Source organism: Panthera tigris, chromosome F2 (assembly GCF_018350195.1).
Source record: "Panthera tigris isolate Pti1 chromosome F2, P.tigris_Pti1_mat1.1, whole genome shotgun sequence".
Taxonomy (NCBI): Eukaryota; Metazoa; Chordata; class Mammalia; order Carnivora; family Felidae; genus Panthera; species Panthera tigris.
This window is the reverse complement of record NC_056676.1, coordinates 3789489-3811957: the sequence shown is the minus strand read 5'-3', so window position 1 is coordinate 3811957 and position 22469 is coordinate 3789489. Positions and strand designations below refer to the sequence as shown.

At 38.0% G+C, this 22469-nt stretch overlaps 1 protein-coding gene across 2 annotated transcripts in view; it reads right to left on the bottom strand.

The window, feature by feature from the left end:
- Positions 1 to 22469, bottom strand: part of SNTG1 (syntrophin gamma 1) — a 564850-nt gene that overhangs the window by 161041 nt on the left and 381340 nt on the right. For both annotated transcript variants that reach the window (XM_042973560.1, XM_042973561.1), the window contains exon 11: positions 19531 to 19660. In XM_042973560.1, coding sequence (XP_042829494.1) covers positions 19531 to 19660 — 130 coding nt within the window. The remainder of the gene's footprint in view (positions 1 to 19530; positions 19661 to 22469) is intronic.

The following is a 22469-nucleotide window of genomic DNA, read 5'->3' as shown; positions in this document are numbered from 1 at the left end:
AGCCACCCAGGCGCCCCTAGGATACCACCTAAACAAGAGGATGGCAATTTTATTTTATACATGTGTAAACAAAAATACACATACTTTAATGTATATGTAATACATACTACTAGTAAAAACACCAGCAACATATGTATTGTTATTGCAATAAGTTTTCATTTTATAGTCTTCTGCACTTTAATAAAAACCTAAAATTAAAAGCAAATGCAAAGACATATTTTAAAATACATTTTTTACGAACTCTAATACCCCAAGTGGCAAATGGGGTTTTGTGTTTGATTCTCTAGAAAACAATATGCCCAAGGGATATAAAAGTCAAGTAATGTAGATATACTCTTGAAGAAAGAGGGTTTTGAATAGAGTTTTTTAAGGAGAAGAATAATCAAAAACCCAACATGAGGAGAATCTTCATATTTTGGATAAAATGGAATAGAGAAGAAAGTTATTTTCAACATCTTATAATTAATTACTAGCAATTTTATTCACTGCATATCATCTACATATATCTGTAGATGTTAAATATTGTTAGAAAAATGATGCATTCTATTGTAGCAAACATTTTCACCATTTATTCTGTCTTCTTTATTCTATTACTCAAAGATTTTTTTTTCCTTGTAGGAATCTCTGGTATTGATGAAGTCTTACGTTTAAAGAAATAAGTATCTTGAATCTCTATTATATGCAAGAATATGTTTCCACAGCATTAAAAGTTTAATTTACATTCAGTAGCTGCTTCATTGAAGACTTTTTATTAGAACTTTGAATTTTGAGACCCTGCTTGAAAAAAACAAAAACTAGAAGGACAAATGTAAAGTCATTGGTTGCTTATATTATAAATATTTCTCAGTTGAATTCCTTATACTAAAAAACTGAAAACTATCATGGTAAATCTACTACTTTAAAATTTACCCAACATCAAAAGTGAACATCTGCTAAAATAAATATTATGAACTGTGCTTTATGGAATAATATTCACTTTGAGTAAATGCTGGGGGAAATGATAAATATGTGTCCTTCTTTTTCTTTGATGACATTCCACTGGATGTTAATGATGGAAACCCCTTAAAGGAAGCTTAATTATTACAGCAGATCTCTCAAGGTGAGATAAGGGTAATACACAGCTGGCTTTAAGAAAGATTTGTTTGGAATTAACTGACTGAAAATAAAATTTGGTGGAATAGGCCTGTCCATTTATTTTAAATGTCACTCCTATTTTTTGAATCCCTTAATTTTATATATTCATTTTTAGCATCATCAAATGTATCTAGAAACTAGAGCAGTAATATTCTCTTGTGACTACCCCTCTCGACCAAAAAAATACAATAGAATATTCAAATATTCTTTAAAAAATTGCTCTCCTTCTACTTTAAATGTCTTAAAGGGATAGTTTTTTTTCTCAATCAAATGTTTGAAGATTAGTGAAGATCTTATATTACAAACTTTTCATCCAAATTCTGCTAACCTGTTATTCTTTTAAACCTCACAAACAAGTCAATTTTGGTGGCTAAAGTGGTGCGTTCTCAGATGTATATTTTCCCATGGAAATCAATTTTGAAGATTTACCCAAGCAAATCATTCTTATGGAAGCAAGAAACAATCCTCCAATTCCCTTAGAGATTTGTGGCACAGATGTGTGAGGACTAAGATTTTTATTCTATAGATATAAATTCACCTGACGACTAATGACATTAGTATGTGGGTACATAAGGCAATATGTCTATTCTGCAACTGCTGATAAAAGGCTGCCTTTACCATGTAGAGGGAAGCATCAAAAAAATGATTTTTGCCTCAGGAGCCCACATAACTTCCCACATTTCAGCTCATAATTTTCATGCATTTTTTTTCCGGATATGGATTCTAGGTCCTTGCTACCTTGGTTATTCCCCATCCCTACGAATATAACTTTGAAAGTATGCCACGTTGCTTTTAAAAACATATCTATTGGGGTGCCTCGGTGGCTAAATTGGTTGGGCGTCCGACTTTGGCTCAGGTCATGATCTCACAATTTGTGGGTTCGAGCCCCATGCCAGGCTCTGTGCTGACAGCTCGGAGCCTGGAGTCTGCTTCAGATTCTGTGTCTCCCTCTCTCTCTGCCCCTCCTCTGCTTGTGCTCTCTCTCTCCCAGAAATAAATAAATTTAAAAAAATTAAAAACAATTAAAAATCAAAACATATCTATTAACAGTAAATCAATTCTTCAGGATGATTAGGCATTATATGTAAATGAGTTTTCTTAAATTTTATTCTTCCTAGCACAAGAAGTTTTCAATTTTACTATCATCGTCTTTCAGATTAACATACACATGATATATGCCATATTTGTAACACACACATATCCATCTATATCACTGACCTAATCTGAGTATGAATTAAAAGCCTAAAAGCTGAAAGTATTGAAAAAACATGCAACAAATAATTCTAAGTTTTTTTGGGAGGGGGCACCTGGGTGGCTCAGTTGGTTGAGCATCTGACTTTGGCTCGGGTCATCGTCTCATGGTTCATGGGTTCGAACCCCGCATCAGGCTGGCAGTGTGAAACCTGCTTGGAATTCTCTCTCTGTCCCTGTCTCTCTGCCCCTTTTCTCTTGCACTTTTTCTCTCTCTCAAAATAAATAAATTGCTTACAAAATTAAAAAAATAATTCCCAGTTTTCGGGATGAGATGAGTGTTAGAACAGGTGGTGTAAAACACTATAAAAGTTAAAAAAAAAAAAAAAAAGAGGAAAAACGGATTGTAGGGTAGGTGTACTTGTACAGTATAGGAACTGTGGTTTCAGAAAGTGACGAAAGTCATTGTTTAATATGTCAGTATCAATCATAGGTGAAAACACTAGATTTACCATTGCAAAATTATTAGCCAGGATTCTTAATGAGGAAAATACGCAGTGTTTAACTCAATAATTCAGACTCAATCCTCAGGGATATTTGTAGCCACCTCTGCACCCTGGTCAGATGTCCTCAGCTTTTAAGCTACATTTTAGAATGAGGGGTCTTCTAAGATGTATTCAGTTGAACAACTGCAAACTCAAAATGATTTCATGCATAATTTCCTAATGGCCCTTCATCTGCCATAGTACCTAAGGGTACTAAACACACTTCATTTACACCTTCTCTCCCATATTGCACTACTTAGGTAAGAATGTCTCCCCCCAGGGAATGCTTAGTATCTTGTAATGAATAGTTAGAGGTAAAGGGTATTTCCTTAGTCTTGCTTCCCTAGAAATATAGCGTGAGGAAGTCATATATGCTAAGCCTTTATTGAGGGAGAATGTTCAATCCCAAGGAAGGAAGAGTGAAAGGTAAAAAGAAACAAGACGGGACAGCAGAATGCAAACACAAGGTGGTGAGTCGCCTGAGTCACTGAGTTTGCCTTCGCCTTGCTCCATGGCACCTTGCTGGTGTTCAACCAAGTGTGATACACCTGCAGAGCCTTATGCAATTTCTGCATTTCCAAATACTTCACCTATTGAAGAAGTGCCATCACTTTGTAAGCTAGGTTCATTTTGGCCCTTGTCCCTCATTGGATAGTGTGTGCCCCATGGGAATCAGGTGCTGCAGGTTCCTACTGAGTTACCATTAGTGTAGGGGCAGCTAGCGGGCCCAGAGGGATCAGCTCTTTTCGCATGGGCATGATGAAGGCCATCTTGAACTCCGGCCCTAGGCATTGTGGGTGGCTAAAACGGGGTAGGTGTGTTAAGCTGAGGCTCCCTGGGAAGTTCCTACGGTTCTGAGACTATGAGAACATTAAGAACCGGGAATACTCTGGCCAGGAAGAAAAGCAAAAGAATGAGTCCTATTGGGTAAAGGGGATGGGCTGTGTGGGCAGAGCCCGCTGGATCAAGAATGCTATGTCAGCTGTGTCCCGTAGCACTGCCCCAGTTGAGCACGATCGCATTATTCAGCTAACATCAAAGCAGGTTGTACAGAGGAAAACCGGCTAACATTGTCTAGTATCCGAAATTGAAGAGCTTGAAGTGTTAGTAGGTTTTCAAGAAACAAAGCAGGTTATCTTATTGAAATATCTCCTGACATAACACGCCAAAATAAACTCTAATTGTGCAAAAAGCAAAAATCTGATGTCAAAAATATGTCAGTGGAATGCCCAAATTTGCCCTTGGTGTTATTCCGAATTAAATTACTGACTCTGCGCTTGTTTGATTTCACTCTACGACCCGTTTTCAGTCGACACCTGCTTGTCTGACGTTCAGATTTTGGTGCATGGGGAAAAACAACGTGGAAAACAACAACTTGCTAGCACGGAAAAGTACATCTAAGGACTCAGAAATGTCGGCAGCTATAAAAAGGAAGAAAAAGTCTACTTAAGTGACATCCATGCCTGTCAGAGCGACACCCTACAACCTCTGATCATCGCCTTTCGTTCGTCATCTGTAAATCTTCTTTGTGCTCAGCTTTATGTTGTCGCGACTTTCAAGTCACCTACAAGCTTCGTCAGGTCTTTTCAACGTGGCAGACACAATACTTTTTCCTTTCGCTTTTCACAACCAACACTTTTAGGGAAAAAATATTCTGTTTTTCAACTTGCACATATGTGTCTGCCATCTAATGTTGCAGATCTTTATGAATTAAACATAGGATTCCTCAAAGAATTTTGTTTTCATCTCTGAAAGTAAATGCGCAAAACATGAAAGATGAGTGAAATGCCTGCCGAGTCAACTCAGATGACTGATGGTGTGTGTACGTGTGTGAGAGTGTGTGTGTGTGTGTGTGTAGGAAAGAGAGAGAGCAAGAGAGAGAGCTGAAAGACTGATTCACAAAAATCAGAGAGGGTATTGGCTATATATGCATTAAACTTTAGGATTAGTATGTTTTTAATGATAATTTTTTTAATGTTTATTCAATTTTGAGAGACAGAAAGACAAGAGTGTGAGTGGGGGAGGGGCAAAGAGAGAGAGGGAGACACAGAATCCGAAGCAGGCTCCGGGCTCTGAGCTGTCAGCACAGAGCCCGACGAGGGGCTTGAACTCATGAACCATGCGATCACAACCTGAGCCGAAGCCGGACGTTCAACTGACTGAGCCACTCAGGCGCCCCACTATGTTTTTAATATTAAGTAATGTGGTAGATTATTGTTGCTTATCTGTCTCAAAAGCTATTTACAATCTTCTCTTCTTCAGTCGTATCCCACTGTAAACACTACAAATGGTAGAGACTAGCCCCTTTCACCTCCCTGCCCCGACCCCGAATTGTCATGGGAATGAGAAGTGAGCCATAGCACACTAAAGGGCTTCTGGGAAATTTTCTCTTAGCTTGATGAAAGGGGAGATATGTAGCTGGTGCTATTTACCCTTCTTCCCTTTCTTTCCTGTTCCAAACACTAAAATGATTTGGAGAACAGTTGAAGCCCTTGTGTGATCAGGAGGTGCGAACAAGGTAAAAGTCAACACTCTAAACGTGGTGGAGGGCAATAATATGCACAGCTAGAAGATGGGTTCTTGGCGCCTTCCTTGAGCCACTGGAATAAAGCTAGTAAATGTCACCATCCAGAATTCTTGTCAACTGGGGACAAAACCCAATTATTCACTCTTTCAGTAGCCACCCTAAGGAGTTTCTCTTACTCACCACTGATACAAACATTTGGAAAAGAGAATCTATTCTCTTTCACATAATACAAGGTGAACTTGATATATTTTGAGATTGTCTCGTGTGCGATCACACATTCTTATTTAAGATTATACTAATTTTCAATGAACATTTAAGGGTAGAAATATACAATTACCTATCTATCATCTCCATGCATATACACACAGGTAATCCATTTCAAGTTATAATTTCATTCCAAGAAAGGAAATACATGCTGAGAATATATATATATATATATATATATATATATATATATACATACACATACATATGCACACATATATATACATACATACACACATATACATATATATATATATATATATATATATATATATATATATATGAAACAGTACAGAAAAGAAGAAGTGATTCCTTTATGTGCAGTTAACCTTAGAGATGTCAAATGAAACTGTTTATCCATTAGGATTAGTGCAGTAGTATAGTAGTAGAGGGTGTTTGGAAAGGCTGGATTTATGAGACACTGGCAGAAAGAGAGCTATGCATTTTACCTGTCTCCTCTATTTCTTTTAAACTTGAGAGAACTGTGGTGTAGACCTCTGGCTGGCCTAAAACCGTAGCTGCTTAATGGTGTAGTCACCATGAGACATTCATTTTAACTCATTATGTTCAGTTTCGTCAATTTTCTTTTACTCAAACAACCATCTTTCAGAATCTCAAATGGCTATTCGACAAAACGAAGGAGGCCGCCCCACATACAATAAGCAAATCGATCCTATTACTGATGGCTCATGGATTAAAGCATTACATGTAGAACGCAACTAGAGAGAGATAAAAATGGCAAATGTCTGAGCATCACTTCAGCGCTGTGATGTTCAAAGCACTGTCTTCGTTAGCCCTCACATTGACTGAAACTAACTTAGTGCATCCTTATGAGGAGGGATATGAAGCCCATACCCTATAACTCAGGCCGAGAAGCTAGGGCTTCATAGCAAGGCTGATGACACCAGAGGCCATGCTTTTTGCTCATTGCAAGAACTCTTCTGCAAAAGCATCCATCCTGATTGCCTTTGACTGATCAAACCACAGAATGTTTTGAAGTTATACTTCTTCCTCCTTTTAGGTCCAGCTATAGTCTTTTCTATTACCTTGTATGTTTGTTTTTTTCTATTACCTTGTATGTTTGTTTTTACTACCATATCTTGTGTGTGCGTGCATGTGTGGAGTTTTTGTAATCTAGTCAATTAATATTACAAAGGTTCTGGAGTTAGATGAGATCAGCCTTCAAGACATTCGAAGAATGGTCTGGGGACTCTCTAAAATCCAACCTCTTCTTAATGATTCCCATCCAGCCTTTGTATTCAGTGAGCTGGGGTTAATAATTTTGAAGTTTCCAGTTATTTTAGGGATATATCTAGACCTGCCCTATTTGGTAAGGCTCTAGCTCAACAATATGGAGATATATAGATCCTGGAGCATTAAAACTTTAAAAGAAATTTGTTTTAAAGTTTATTTTTGAGAAAGAGAGAGAGAGTGTGAGTGGGGAAGTGTTAGAGAGAGAGAGAGAGAGAGGGAGACACAGAAACTGAAGCAGGCTCCAGGCTCTGAGCACAGAGCCCGACGTGGTGTTTGCACTCATGGATTGCAAGCTCATGACCTGAGCTAAAGTCAGATGCTTAACCACCTGAGCCACCCAGGCGCCCCAAAACTTGAAATAGTCTGGTAGGATGCCAAAGCATACGCATTCTGTTATTTTATTACACACACATATCAAATTAAACAAAACTTCTATGGATAATCATTATTTCATACGTAATGGGCACTTAACACACAGATATAAAAGGAATATATGTATCAAATTAATAACTTGTTCTTTACAAATAGAGATTTATGAAAAACTCACTTATCTTGATCTAAACATTTTCATTTTATCCACCACCAGTGACAACTTCCAAATTAAATGAGATTCATTGCTGTCATGGAGTCCTTTGACTTTTTTCTCTTGTATAGATAGATACTATGATCTCTGCATAAGACGTCTTTCTCCACTAATTCACCTATTTTATTCTTATTCATTATTCATGTATCAACTTTAGGAGATTATGCCTTTACAGATTTAACCTCTCATAACACTTTTTCACGCCATCTATGATAGTTGTTATTCCACATTCGCTTCTGTGCTTATTTAATTAATGTCACCTTTCCCCACTGGATTCTTTGCTCCACAAAGACAAAGACTATTCATTTTGCTCAAAATTAAAGTACCAATCCCTAGCAAATTGACAAAACAGTCCCTGAAAAATGCTTGAGTGCATAAATGGATGAATAAATCCAGAAGCTGACAATTATCTCCAAAATAAGTTAATATCTGATATTAATTTAAATATATAATATAAACACATATATTTACATTATATATATATATTTACATTATATATATACATATACACACACACTTTATTTTTTTTTAATTTATTTATTTGTGAGAAGGAGAGAGTAGGGGAGAGGCAGAGAGAGAGACAGATTGAGAACCCAGGCAGGCTCCATCCCTCACTGCAGAGCCTGATGTGGGGCCCAAGCCCACGGACCATGAAATCATGACCTAAACCAAAGCCAAGAGTCAGACGCTTAACCCACTGAGCCGCCTAGATGCTCCACTTATGAATTCTTTAAAGTGAACATTTTATTTGGAAATAGTTTTGGATTTATTGGCCATCATATGTGGAATTTGAGAAACAAAACAAATAAGCAAAGAAAAAAAAAGACACAAAACCAGACTCTTAAATTCAGGGAACAAACTGGTGGTTGCCAGAGGGGAGGTAGATAGAGGGATGGGGAAATAGAGAAAGGGGATTATGAGTACATTTACCTTGATGAGCACTGAGTAATGTATGGGATTATGAAATCGTCCTATTGTACACCTGAAACTACTATAACACTGTATGTTACTCATACTTGAATTTAAAAAAAGCAGTTTTAGGGGCACCTGAGTGGCTCAGTTGGTTGAGCTTCTGACTCAGGCTCAGATCATGATTTCACCGTTCGTGAGTTCGAGCCCCACATCGGGCTCTGTGCTGACAGCTCAGAGCCTGGAGCCTGCTTTGGATTCTGTGTCTCCCTCTCTCTCTGTCCCTCCCCCACCCACGCTCTGTTTCTCTCTCAAAAATAAATAAACATTAAAAATTGTTTTAAATAGCAGTTTTATAGATTTACAGAAAAAGTCCAATGATAACAACTCCCATATACCACACACACAGGTTGGGCTCTGTTCAGCACCACACGATTCACTACTAGGGAACACTTATTAAAATTAATAAACCAATATCAACACATGTTATTAAATAACGCCCATGTTTTATTAAGATTCCCTTAGTTTTTATATAATATCCTTTTTCTCTTCCAGAATTTCCCCCAGGATACCATATTACATGTATAGTCATCATGTCTCCTTAGGCTACTCTTGGCTGTGCCAGTTTTTCAGGCTTTCCTTGTTTTTATGACATCACTTTTGAGGAGTCATGGTCAAGTATTTTGTAGATTCCTCAGCTGGCCTTTTTTTAATACTTTTCTCATGAGACAACAGACGATATGGGTTTGTGGGAGGAAGACCACAGAGGAGGTAAAGTGCCATTTTTACTACACCATCTCAAGGGTACGTACTATCGACATCACTATAACTGTTAAAGCCAACTTTGAACGCTTGGCTGTGGTTATGGATTTTAGGTGTCTCCATTTTAAAGTTAGACGTCTTTCCCCTTTCCATTCTGTACAAGGAAGGGAAGTCACTTTGCATATTAAGAACCAACATCAAGAAAGAAAACATATCTTTAGCACTCTTGTATTTTTATCAATTTACTAGTATCCACAACATTTTGTTGAATTTCCATTGTACGACCTTCTTGTAAAAAATGTGGGGTAAAATATTAGGCTTATATTAATGTTAATATAGTACTGCTCTTTAACATTATACATTATAGGCTATGGTAGTTAGCAGCTGCAGAAATATCTTATTTGAATCTCATTGTTGTCTAGTAAGGAAGGCGAGAACAATGACGAATCAATCTTTGAAAAGTTAAGAGACCTAGGAACTGAACGTTTTCTTAAACGGTTGAGTATAGGTTGCTCGCATCACTTGGAGTATTTTGTAATTTGTGCCACCAAATCAAGAACCAGGTTTTCTGACTCATAAATGTGTTTAGACGTAAAACACGCACTTAAACTTTGAATTTTTTTCCCTACTGCTAATGTAGTATATAATATCAGTTAATGAGAAAACACAAACCTTGATCAATCATTATAATAAGATGTAATGTCATTGAATGTTTTCAGTATATGATTCCATGTAAATGAATGCTGAAAATTCAATAAATACATGCCAAGATTATAATGAAACTTTAAGAAACTGGAGTTCATGGTAATGTCAGTAATGAAAAACTTAAATATGTAATTAATACTCTACTTATTCTAAAGGGTTTCTGTGTCCAGGGGCAGTGACCAGGATGGGAAAGCCTGGGGAGGAAGGCACCAGTGATATTTCCATTGAAAAAAAAAAACAACAAAAAACCAGCCTGTGGCATACAATACTTGCCCTTTTATATTTGAAGAGTTGCCAAGTAAAAGAGAAATTTCAATTATTGTGTGGCTTTCCCAAGGCAGACCTAGTACAAATGGATAAAAGCTACAGGAGAGAGAATTTTATTCAGCCTAAGGAAGATTTCCTGATACCGAGTTGTCAAAGATTTGGTCCCCACATTGTGAAGCCGTGGCTTTCTTGTCATTGAAAGATTTCCAGAAAGAGTCCTCCGAAGGGACTGTGGCAGGAGATATTTCGTACTTGGGTGGGAGCTGGGACTAGATGATCTCCACGGTCCCTTCTAACGAGAAGGTTTGAGGACCGCACGTAAAAATGTTCATAAGACAGTCATGGCTGTTGGGCAATATAGATGTATTCAAATGTATTTGCCTTGATTTGCAATCAGATATATGCATTACAGTCTATTTATTCCTGACTCTCTGGTCCACTGCACTTTTCTACTCTTGCCTCTTAGGTAGTCATTCAGTGAGTTAGATGAAGAAGGTTTATTTCAAAAAAGAAAAAAAAAAACACATTCGTTTATCAGACACCTATTAGGAGACGTGGAGATTTATGAGGGACAGGGAAGTATGGCCAGATAATAGACATCCACAGGAATCATCTATGGTGGACAGCATGGCCAGGACCTCTTCTCCATAGCCATTCTAAAACCAGATAATGATTCCAAAGTTTTAAGAATTTAACAAGTGCATTTTATAGCTATTTGGAAAAAGCTAAATGTGTTAAGACCAGAGGTATGCTTTTCAGATTAAAACATGAGATTTAGATGAGGTGAAAAGAAATGTAATGGGTTTATCTAGATGCTGCGTTAGTTTTCTCTTGTTGCAATCACAAATTACCACAAACTTAGTGGCTTGAAAACAAAACACTGATCTCTTATCTTACAGTTCTGTAGGTCAGAGGTCCTAAACAGGCCACACTGGCATAAAATCAAGGTGCTGCCAGGGATGTGTTCCTTTCTAGAGGGTCTGGAGGGGCAACATCCCCTCATCTCTGGCAGCTTCTACTGGCTTCCTGGATTTCTTCAAGTTCCGGTCCTTTCCTGCCTCTTCAGGGCCAGCAATGTCAGACCAGCTCCTCAGGCTGCCATTTCCAAAATTCTCTCTTTTTGCTTTCTTCCACTTTTAAAGACATTAGTGATTACATTGGACACATCAGGATCATCCAGCGTGCTCAATTTGAAGGTCAGCTGATTAGCAAAATGAATTCCAACTACAACCTTAACTTTCTTGGCCATGTGACATAACACACTCACAGGTTCTAGAAATTAGGACATAGGCATTTCGGGGAGGCCTTATTTGCCCATCACAGATGCACAGAATAAAAATCTGATAAAACAAAACAAGTTTAAGGGCTGGTTTTGAGTTATAGACTAAATCATATTTTTTAATTTATTTTCAATTAGTTTTTAAAACTTAAGGATTAAAAATTAGGAATTTTTTAAAATGTTTTTTTAACATTTATTTTTGAGACAGGGAGAGACACAGCATGAACAGGGGAGGGTCAGAGAGAGGGAGACACAGAATCTGAAACAGGCTCCAGGCTCTGAGCTGTCAGCACAGAGCCCGACGCGGGGCTCGAACTCGCGGACTGCGAGATCATGACCTGAGCTGAAGTCGGCCGCTTAACCGACTGAGCCACCCAGGCACCCCCAAAATTAGGAATATTTAAAGTGAATGCATGCTTGCCCGTTTTTTTTTTGGTGGGGCGGTTAACATTTAAAGGGTCTATATGGGATGGATATCGGATAGTGAGACTCTGAGATGAACTATTTTGGCCTTAAGGAATTGCAGTGAGAGAAGCTGATAGGTTTTAATAGGCAGATAACTCCAGTGTGCTCCACTCCTGGGGCGTTGTTGGGGAGGCATCCCGGACTCAGTGCTCAGTGAATGGTTTAATGGGAGATTTCTACCTGTGTGTGATGGGAAAATGTGATAATGACCCTCTGCAGGCTAAAATGAAGAGCTGCATGAATCAGTTACTTTCCTCTTGTGATCTCACAGTCTGTAATATTTCTTTCCTTTTTGTCATAAATATGCCTTATCTATTTTGTGGTTCTAGCTCTGGAATTGGACTTTTTTTTCCTCCTCGATCGCAGATGATAGCTACTCTTTATTCCATGTGACGCCAATGCTTGCCTTTACTTCCTTTACCGAGTGAATTGAATATTTATTATTCGGAAGCAACCATCTCCATCTTTGGTAATGTATTTGCCATAAAGTTCACCTTACCCGATATCAACAAAGCTGCCGCACCTATCTTTAATCATTGTTTGCACTGCATTCTTCTATACTTGTATTTTTGTCGTGCTAATAGCTTGACTTTATACTTTCTCTTGTAAGAAACACATAAGTGTTACTTTTGTTGATATTATTGTTGTCCAGTTGACAATCTTCCCGTACAACTAGACAGTTTGGTCTATTTAACTCCATTGTAAATACTTAATATATTTGGACTTAAATGACCATCCTACTTTGTGCTTCCTGCTTGTCCAGCTTGTCCTGTTTTATTTTTCTTTCCTTTTCTTTTCTGTGGAGTTCTTTCAGTGTGTTAACGTTATTTTCTCGTTTGTTCCTTGGTTAATCTGTAAGTTACATACTCTGCCTATTATGTCAGGGTTTCCTCTAACCAACAAAACACCTATTATTGACGTATCGGGTTTAATATGAACTACATTGACTTCTTTGGGGCATACATGTTATTGCTTTGGGATATATTTTAATTATGTTTATTTATCTTAATACCTCAAGAAAAAAGTAATATTGTTTTTACGATGTTCATCTAAATTCACATGCTTATCACTTCCTATTTATTCGTTCCCACAGTTATTTATTTTGAGAGAGAAAGTGTGTGTGCATGAGAGAGCGGGGGAGGGGAAAGGAAAGAGGGACAGAGAGGATCCCAAGCAGGTTAGGGACTGTCAGCGTGGAGACTGCCAAGGGGGCTTGATCTCATGAACCATGAGATCCTAACCTGAGCCAAGATCAAGAGTCAGGTGCTTAACAGACTGAGCCAGCCAGGTGCCCTTTATTTGGACCTTGAAAAGATATTTCCAGGATATGTCAAGATAGGGGAACAATTATTTTCTTTTAGTACACTTCGCATATCCTTCAATTACCTTTTTGCTTACATTTATGTCTTTTAAAATGAACTATTGCTTCCAGTTTTAGACAAAAAATTAAAAATAAAAAAGCCCCCTGCAACTCATGTCTCCCACTGATCATCACTAAATACAGTGGGCAAAGCACAAAAGGTGATTCCCTGAACGTTTTTCAAGAGAAAATAACAAGGACAGTGGGGACAGAAGTAAAAATTAAATAACGAATATAATTATAGTGGGTTTCCCATTTTTGCTTTGTTTTGGTTTTGCTTCCTTTATTTTCCAGAGGTGACATGAGGATCAAGACACATTAGACCATGAACAACAAAACTGTGGGAAAAGCTAACCTTTCTGACCAGAGGCCCCATGTAAGTCGTGGGTTCTGGAGAGGGGGCTCATGGCATTTTCTCTTTTTGGCTCAGAAGCCTGCTCCGATGCCAGGCTGTCAAACAGTTGCTTGTTACTAATGCTGTGGCACCTAGAAATCCCAAGAGAAAACCCACCCTTTAGAACACAGGAACGAGAAAGAGGGGTCCCCTTTATAGAAGGATCCTTATTATTTGTTTTCTCTTCTTTTTCATGCTGTTTTGCCCTGTAGGAGGGTTTCATCATGAGGAGAGGCCAGACAGTGCGGGAGGCTACAATTTGAGAGAAGCTCTGATTTTCTGAGAAGATCAAGGACAGTTACTCCCTGGGAGCCAGGCCTAGAGAGGAACAGGAGGGAGAAGTGGATACCCTAATTCGATACATGAATTGAAAGAAATTCTAGGCTCATTCTCACACAGTGCAGAATAAAGACTTTGAAAACTCAGCTGATATTAGATACATTCCCTTGGAAAATAAGTCAGAACATAATGCCTGAATCTAAATTGTTGTTTGTCTGCCATATTAGTTTTTGCAATATGCCAAAAAATGACCGTCCTCCCCACTAAACAAAACAAAAAAAAAGAAGATATCCACATCAAATTCCTGTAACTCATAAATGTTTCTTTATTCAGAAAAAGGATCCTTTGTTTGTTTGTTCTATTTTTAATTTTTTATTTCAAGATTTTAAATTTTCTTGTATTACTATTATTTTTAATTTCAATTCAAGTTGATAAAAACTGTCAAGAAAGTAAGGATAAAAGGAACACACTTCAACATCATAAAAGCCACATATGAAAGGCCCACAGCTAATATTGTCCTCAGTAGACAAAAACTGAGAGCTTTCCCCCTGAGATCAGGAACAAGACAGGGATGTCCACTCTCACACTGTTGTTCAACATAGTGCTGGAAGTCCTAGCCGTGGCAGTCAGGCAACAAAAAGAAATAAAAGGCATCCACATTGGCAAGGAAGAAGTCAAACTTTCATTTTTTGCAGATGACATGTTATTCTACATGGAAAACCTGAAAGGCTCCACCAAAAAACTGCTAGAACTGATACACGAATTCAGCAAAGTCTCAAGATATGAAACCAGTGTACAGAAATTGGTTGAATTCCAACACACCAATAGTGCAGCAGCAGAAAGAGATATCAGGGAATTGATCTCATTTACAATTGCATCAAAAATCATAGGGTACCTAGGAATAAACCTAATCAAAGAGGTAAAAGATCTGTATGCTGAAAACCATAGAAAGCTTAAGAAGACACAAAGACATGGGAAAATATCCCATGTTCATGGATAGGAAGAACAAATATTGTTAAAATGTCGATACTATCCAAAGCAATCTACACATTCAATGAAATCCCTATCTGAATAACACCAGTATTCTTCACAGGGCTAGAACAGACAAACCTAAAATTTGTATGGAACCAGAAGAGACCCCAAATAGACAAAATAATGTTGAAAAAGAAAACCAAAGCTGGAGGCATCACAGTTCTGGAGTTCAAGCTTGCAGTCATCAAGACAGTATGGTACTGGCACAAGAACAGACACATAGATCAATGTTTTATTTTATTTGAGAGAGAGACAGGAAAAGAGAGAGAGAGAGCGCTAGTGGGGGAGAGGGACAGAAGGAGGGAGAGAATCTTAAGCAGGCTTAGCATGGAGCCTGACGCAGGGCTTGAGTCCATGACCCTGGGATCATGACCTGAGCCAAAATCAAGAATCGGTCACTCAACCAACTGAGCCACCCAGGTGCTCTTGAGAAAAGGATCTTTGTAGATATAATTAAGTTAAGGATCTTAGGGTGAGATCATCTTGGATTATCTGAGTGAACACCAAATCCAATGACTAGTGTCTTTAAAAGATATACATGAAGGAATGAAGGAGAACAGAAACACAGAGGGAGAGGTGGTGTGACCATGAAGGCAGAGATTACAGGGATGTGGTCCTGAGCCACGGAGGGAAGAAATGCTGATTGCTACCTGAAGCTGGAAGAAGAGAGGAGAGATTTTCCTCTAGAACCTCCAGATGCAGCCCTGGTAACACTTGGACTTCGGACTTCTGACTTCCAGAACCGTGAGAAAATAAATTTATGTCATTTTCAGCTACCAAGTTTGTAGTTATTTGTCACAGTGGCTCTACTCTAGGAAACAGGTGTCATTCCCTACCGCTGTGAAACGTGTAACTCCAACACTTAGTGACGTAACAAAACATTTACTATCTTGTATCTTCTGTAGTCAGGAATCCAGGTGATGCTAGCTGGGTCCCCTCTCTCTGGGTTCCTCACAAGGTTGTAATCAGGTCGGTTGAAACTGCAACGTCTTCTGAAATTCTGACAGGGAGGCACCTGCTTCTCAACTCACTATCCAGCCTGTGCATCAAGGGAGAGGGTTGCATAAGGCAGGTCGTTGACAAAATAGGGAGTCATCTTTTAAAGTCTGCTAGTTGGCCCCCAATCACTCACATTCCTTCTACGTGCAAAATACATTTCCCCCGACCAAGGTTCCCAAGAGTTTCACCCCATGACAACATCCTCATATTTTAGGACCTTCCATATTTAATATGGCTGGATCATGGGAATAAAAATTAATAACTTTGTACAGACACTTGGTCATGTATTTGGTAAAGTAATAAAAGGGAGAAAAAGAAGTTTAAAAAGTATTAACGTGAAGCAAGTACAGTTTTTCACAATTTCAGGAATTTAAAGTTTACAAATCTGTTCAAGTCTACTTTACCCAAAATAACAGCAAATGCCCCGAGAGAGCTGGTTGAGGCCTTGCTGGAACCGAACCCAGTAAACCGTAGCCTCTGCCATTCCTTCCTTTCCAATGTGTGAGCATAAAAGTTAAGTAGAATGAATGGGCTTCTGTGCGAGCACAGATTTAAGGCAGGTCCCTGAAGCATCTTCTACTGTATACCATTTGCTAAATGCACTGTAAATATTTTGGAGTCACCTTGAATAGCGCTAAATTGAAATAGAAAGTGTTTGCCTACATATTTTGAACTATTATATTCAATGACCTTCTGAAACAAAAAATGCTTTCAGACAGCAAACACAATGGAATTTCCACATAAAGCAGGTACGAACGTCTCCCCATTTAACAATTAATACTGCTGGAATTCAGTAACCAAAGAATTAGCAAGTGGTTAGCACAGTGCTGTAATAATTCCAGTAGAGAGATTTTTTTTGTTTGTTTCTTTCCTCTAAACTTCTCCTACATATATTCTCCAGTTAGTCCAATTACTGAAATATGATTCATTATTAAAAAGTTTCTATAATGAGATTTTAATACTTCTCTTTTTTCCTTCTAATCATTTTGAGGATGTATATTTTTATATCCTTTCAGTAGCATGATTTTTACTTTTACATTTTAACGTAACATTTTATATGCATTTTCCAGTTGGTCTTTTTTTTTTCAACTTTACATTTATGCAGCCTAATCTCCTGAATGAAACTTCCTGAGGTAATCTATCTCCGTGTTTACCTTTCTGCGTCTATTAATAGCAGGTAAACTATCCAGAATTTCACTTACATAAGCTCACACACCCTTGAAGTATTTCTTTGCAGAGACAGAAACAAAATACTTCTACATCCTTCTGCAAGGGACTATTTCTATCTTTCCTAGAATAAAAATTTAAGAGAATTAGAATGATCCAACTAGGCTACACAAAGCTTTTCGAGCTCCTCTCAATCTGTACCATTTCTTTCTTCATAGGAACCGACGAGATCAGTTGTATCATCAGGGCAGCCATTGTGTTTCACGGAAGTCAACCTAACTTTCACATATGATTGTTATGCCTAATGACCTTCCTGCATGTATGTTGCATTACAGATACACGAGAGTTCATTGCGATAGTAGTACTTTTGCACGAGCACTGACTACAAGATCAAAAGGACACACAGTAATCACAAGGATGTGTAAGAACAACTAGATTACTTTACCACAGCGACATTATCATACTAGACACATGGACCTCTCAGCATCCGGTAAGAAAGTCACCTGTCATGGCAAGTACTTCTCACCAGGGTGAAAAACAAGCAGCAAAATCTGGTTTGTTCTTCTCTATGCCAACAGAGAACAGACACATTTGCATCTTCCCTTTCTTTTCATATGCTTGTCTTCTGGGTCACAGCAGGCTAACTAAACTTAACATTCCAAAGAAACAGTTTTCTTGAGAATGTTCCTAGGATTTGGGGTCATTGCAAATTTGGATGTAGGAAGAGAAACACTTTGGATTTAAAATTTAACGTTCTGTTCTTTCAAAAATACTTTGTTCTCATAAATGTAGGATCTTGGCTCATTTTTAGGCACTCTAATGACTGCATGTAATGAAATACAAAGTCCGTACTTCATAGCACTTTATCCCTAAAAACATTCCTAAAAAAAAATGTAAGAGAGGAGGAGAGGCATAGTCCTTAGAGAAGCACTGCATTTTTTTTTGCCAGTCTGAAATCTCTTGTCATCTTCTACAATTTAGATATGATGAAATCAACAGATTGGCAAAGACTGGGTGTTGGGGGGGGGGTCACTCCTGCCCAAGCCAGATTAGCCCAGAACAGGTCTCCCTGCTGAGCGATGTCCCCGAGTAAGGCTTGGTGTATTTGCTCCCATTCAGGCACCATAAAAAAAAAGTAAAAAACAAAATCCTCTCCCTTCATTAACACCACAATGAGACCTCATTTTCACACATACCAAGTAACCAAAATTTCAAAAGACAGAATGATGCCAAGTGCCTAGGTGATCTGTAGAAAGAGACCTGAAACCACAGAGTGAAAGGGGCAAAGTGGACAGCCATCTGAAAAACATTTGGCACTGCAAGAAAAGGCTGAACACCCACGTGTCCCATCCCTATCCGTGTCCCTCCCAGATAATCCCTTCAACGTGCCCCCAGTAGACACGTGCATGGCCACGCTCCTGCCTAGATTTGAAAGCAAAATCTCTGCAAAGATACTTGGGTCTGCAGGGTCACTTGGGTGAGGAGAGTTTTGTGTGTCCGTGAGTTTGAGAAAGGGTTACATATTTCTGCTTGACCATTTACATGCTTGGCCTTTGAATCTTCCTTTGGACTAACACGGCGTAGAGGAGTTGTGTTCGGAGGAGCATACGAAGACAAAAGTTTGGATGATAACCGGTATTGGTTTTGCAACAGAATAATCTTGCATCAGATCGAATAATCTTTAATGACCTGCATCAGTACTCAATGAAGTGACGTTTACAGTTTTGCATGTTTTGATAGACAATACTGCCAGAAGTAAGGGGGGGAAACGATCGATTAGGTCATGAAAGAATAGTGATGAGAAGATAGAGATCAGGCAGAGATCAGAATGGGGGAAGAAAAGTTGGAATCGAAAAACAGAGAAAAAGGTGGAGAAGCCATTCTTGGTAATATAGACACGGCACTAACGGGGGAGTTTGCTGGATCCCGGAATGCATCGTCTGACCATTTCTCTGCCAGAATCGTCCCAGGAGGGACCTTCAGTCTCCATGCTGAGTCTTGCACCCACCCCTTCAAACAGTTCCGGCTGCGATTATAAAATCACTAAAGGAAACTCAATAACGCTGTCTCGAAATTCAGCACGGCTTTAGTTCAGAATACTTTTACTTACATATACAAGTGTTTAGTGATTGAATGCTAAATATTTTCACTTACTTAACTCACGTTGAGGTTCATGGTGTTGGGGAATGAAAACTTGAATGTGAAGGTATTCTCGAACTGATATATTGGGCTAAAACTCTCAAGATAAAGTGATTTTCTTCAAATAAGTATCGCAGAATAGCTTTCAGGAGGGATATAACGTGGCTCACTCTTAGATAAACACCAAGGAGTTGCTGTAAAGTTACATATATACTGGAGAAATTTACCACAGTTGAGAAACTCTATGGCCAGATATTCCTCGAATTGCTACTTACATTGTGCTTTGTGAGGTTTGAAATATTGGTTGCTATTGCTTGTAGCCAGTCAATACAGTCTTCAGCAGAGAGGCACTGAATAATCCCACTGCAGACCCCGTCCACAGCAATGACTTGAAAAGCATTTTGCCTGCAGACATATCAGAACAAATCAGATCAAAACATCATCTCATTTATCTGTTTGCAACTCGAAATAGAATCTGTGGAAAGGTCTTCTCTTCCACAATACAAATAGAGCTTCAAATCCGTATTTGCTTATTTCTCTTTATAAATATCTCTGAGTTTAAATGGAGCACCAAGTATGAACCCAGATGACATATTTTGAATTAGTAGAAAGTTATCTTGAGATTCAGATGCATTCGGAAAAAAACTTGGGTCGTAAAATGGATGTTATATAAATGGAAGCATAGCTAAGACATGTCAGAAGGATTCTTTTCCTGGTTTACCATAAAAATATACATGGACGTTTATCTATTACTTTGGCTGACAGCCTCTCCTCTTCACATCTTTCAATGCATTTCCTGATTTACAATGGAAAGATCAAAAAAAAAAAAAAAAAAGACACACAGATACGAAACACCATATATAAAAATCACCTGACATCACGAGCTGCAGAATTTTCCTAGGTTGTAAACCGTGCTCAGTCTCCGTTTATTCTTCTCAAAGATGATTTGGACAAGATGTTCATAGCTTCACCTCAGGTGTACATTTTCTCTGAATTTATGTGCATGTCATACATTTTGATAACAACCAAACTTTTCTTTAAAATCCAAAGGCCAGTATAAATATCCTTAGGGCTTTTTTGTTGATGTGTTGCCATTGCTGTTGTTAGAGGAAATTAAATGATGCCATCCTAAACTGTTTACCAAAGTCCTATAGAGTTCAGAGTGGCTCCCTACAGCTTTAATGATTGTTTTTTCTCTGTATCAAGTCCTTGCATATTTAGATATGAGCTTAATGGACAGGAGTTGATAAAAATTTCAAAATGAATGGAAGCTAGCCAAACGGCTTGGGCTTGAGAATTAGTGTGTTGTGCAACATGATACCCTTTGGGAAATGCACAAACTATATTTAAATCTCAGCCAATTATGAAGAAATAGAAAAGGTCTGTAGTTCAGCATTCAAAGGCCTTGTAAATTATATAAATGCATATCTTTTTCTCTTAATAAGTACCTTTTCTGTTTTCTGCGTTTTGTAACTAGGCATCTGTGGGTAGTAGGCAGGATTCACTTTCCTAAACAAAGAAAGGACACTCCACAGAGCATAGATCTGGCTCAATTCAGTACCTGTGTCACCTTTTCTTCCCATGACACCAGTCCATATCTCGGAACTGGGCACAAGCTAAAGCTTTCACTTCTAAGGCACTCTGCATCCAAATTACTGACATTTTTAGAGAAATCTGCTCTGATACCCTTGACCAAGCACTTTCAACTGGAACAGGGAAGGGTTCAAGTATGCTTTTTTTGTTTTGTTTTGTTTTCTCTTAAAAATACATGAAAAGACTTCAGAAAGTACAACTATTGTCTGCCTCTTTGAAGTAATGTTCTTTTGAATTTGTGACAAGAAAAAATATGCACAGCATGAACAGAATATTATAACTTCACGTCTTTCTTAGCTTTAATTTTGATATTCTGCAGTGAAGAAGACATTTAAAATATCTAGAAAGCTCAACCATCCATGGAAAATGGGAACTAATTTGCGTTTAGAAATATATGTTTCTTTCCGCTCTCTGATTATCATAACCATTGCTTGATTAAGAGCAATGCTAACCATTGCTATGGAGCAATGCTAACCAATCATAACCATTGCTTTGATTAAAAATTAAAGCATGTCCTGAACATATTTGTCCTCTCTGCTTTAAATGAATCATGGCGGCTTTTGATATTTTTAGCTGATTAAAGTTAATACACTTCGATCAAATCTGCAATTTCTGTCATCATATGTTACATAGTCCCTAGAAAGAATAGTTCTGAGGGCCTAATCTTTCATAAATCTAGGCTTATATGTTAACATATATGTCACTTTTTACATTCTGTTTCAACTTTTCAGAGTGATTTGATGGAAACCCTTTCATGAATTTAAGTGAAGTACTTGAATAGTTTCTTTGCTTATGTATGACCTCTTCCAAAATAGGCTGATCATAAAATTGTAGTCTGGGTCACATTTCTGCCCGTTATTGAAATAATGAGAGTATTGACAAATTAGTTCATTTAGTTGCGAACTAAGTAGTTTCCTCTAGAAGAACACTTAGTAGTTTCCTCTAGAAGAAAATGAGAATCATGTACTTTACAGATTTAACAAGTATTTATGGAGTAACTGGTGAGATCCAGATAACTTTCATATATCACTGAAGCTCCGTGAATAATTTTCCTGTGAATAATCCATTAATATGTGGTCCCGACTGCAATATTTGAGAATGTTTAGTGGACTTAACATCAAGCACTTAGGAAGAACTGTAGTGCTTTTGCCTTTTATTTTTAGCTTTTAGAAAATGCATTTCTTTGACTAGAGATCATCAGGAGGAAAAAAGCTTTTTTGCTTCATCTTATTTGATGGTATACATTTTGAAATCAATAGACTGCATTAACTGCTTATTTGGTATTGTGAGTCATTAAACTTGAACAGTATTTGTAGCAGTCTTGAGGATACCCAGACAGAATTATGATTCTTAGAATACCCACATGCGTGCACAACACACACGTGCTGAAAAACCAGGTACAATATTAGGGTTAGATAACCTGAAGTTTCAAATTTAGATTAACTTTCCGCTCTCTGCTCAACATTTTTATATTTTTCTAACGATTCTGGGTCATTGCTCTGGCAATGAAAATTATTCTCAAACTTTGCTGAATTTCAATGCGTTTTTTAAAAATACAAGCTTAGTTTCCCTCTGTGTGAACAGTATTCTGCTGACTACAAAGTTCGTACATAATTTTCAA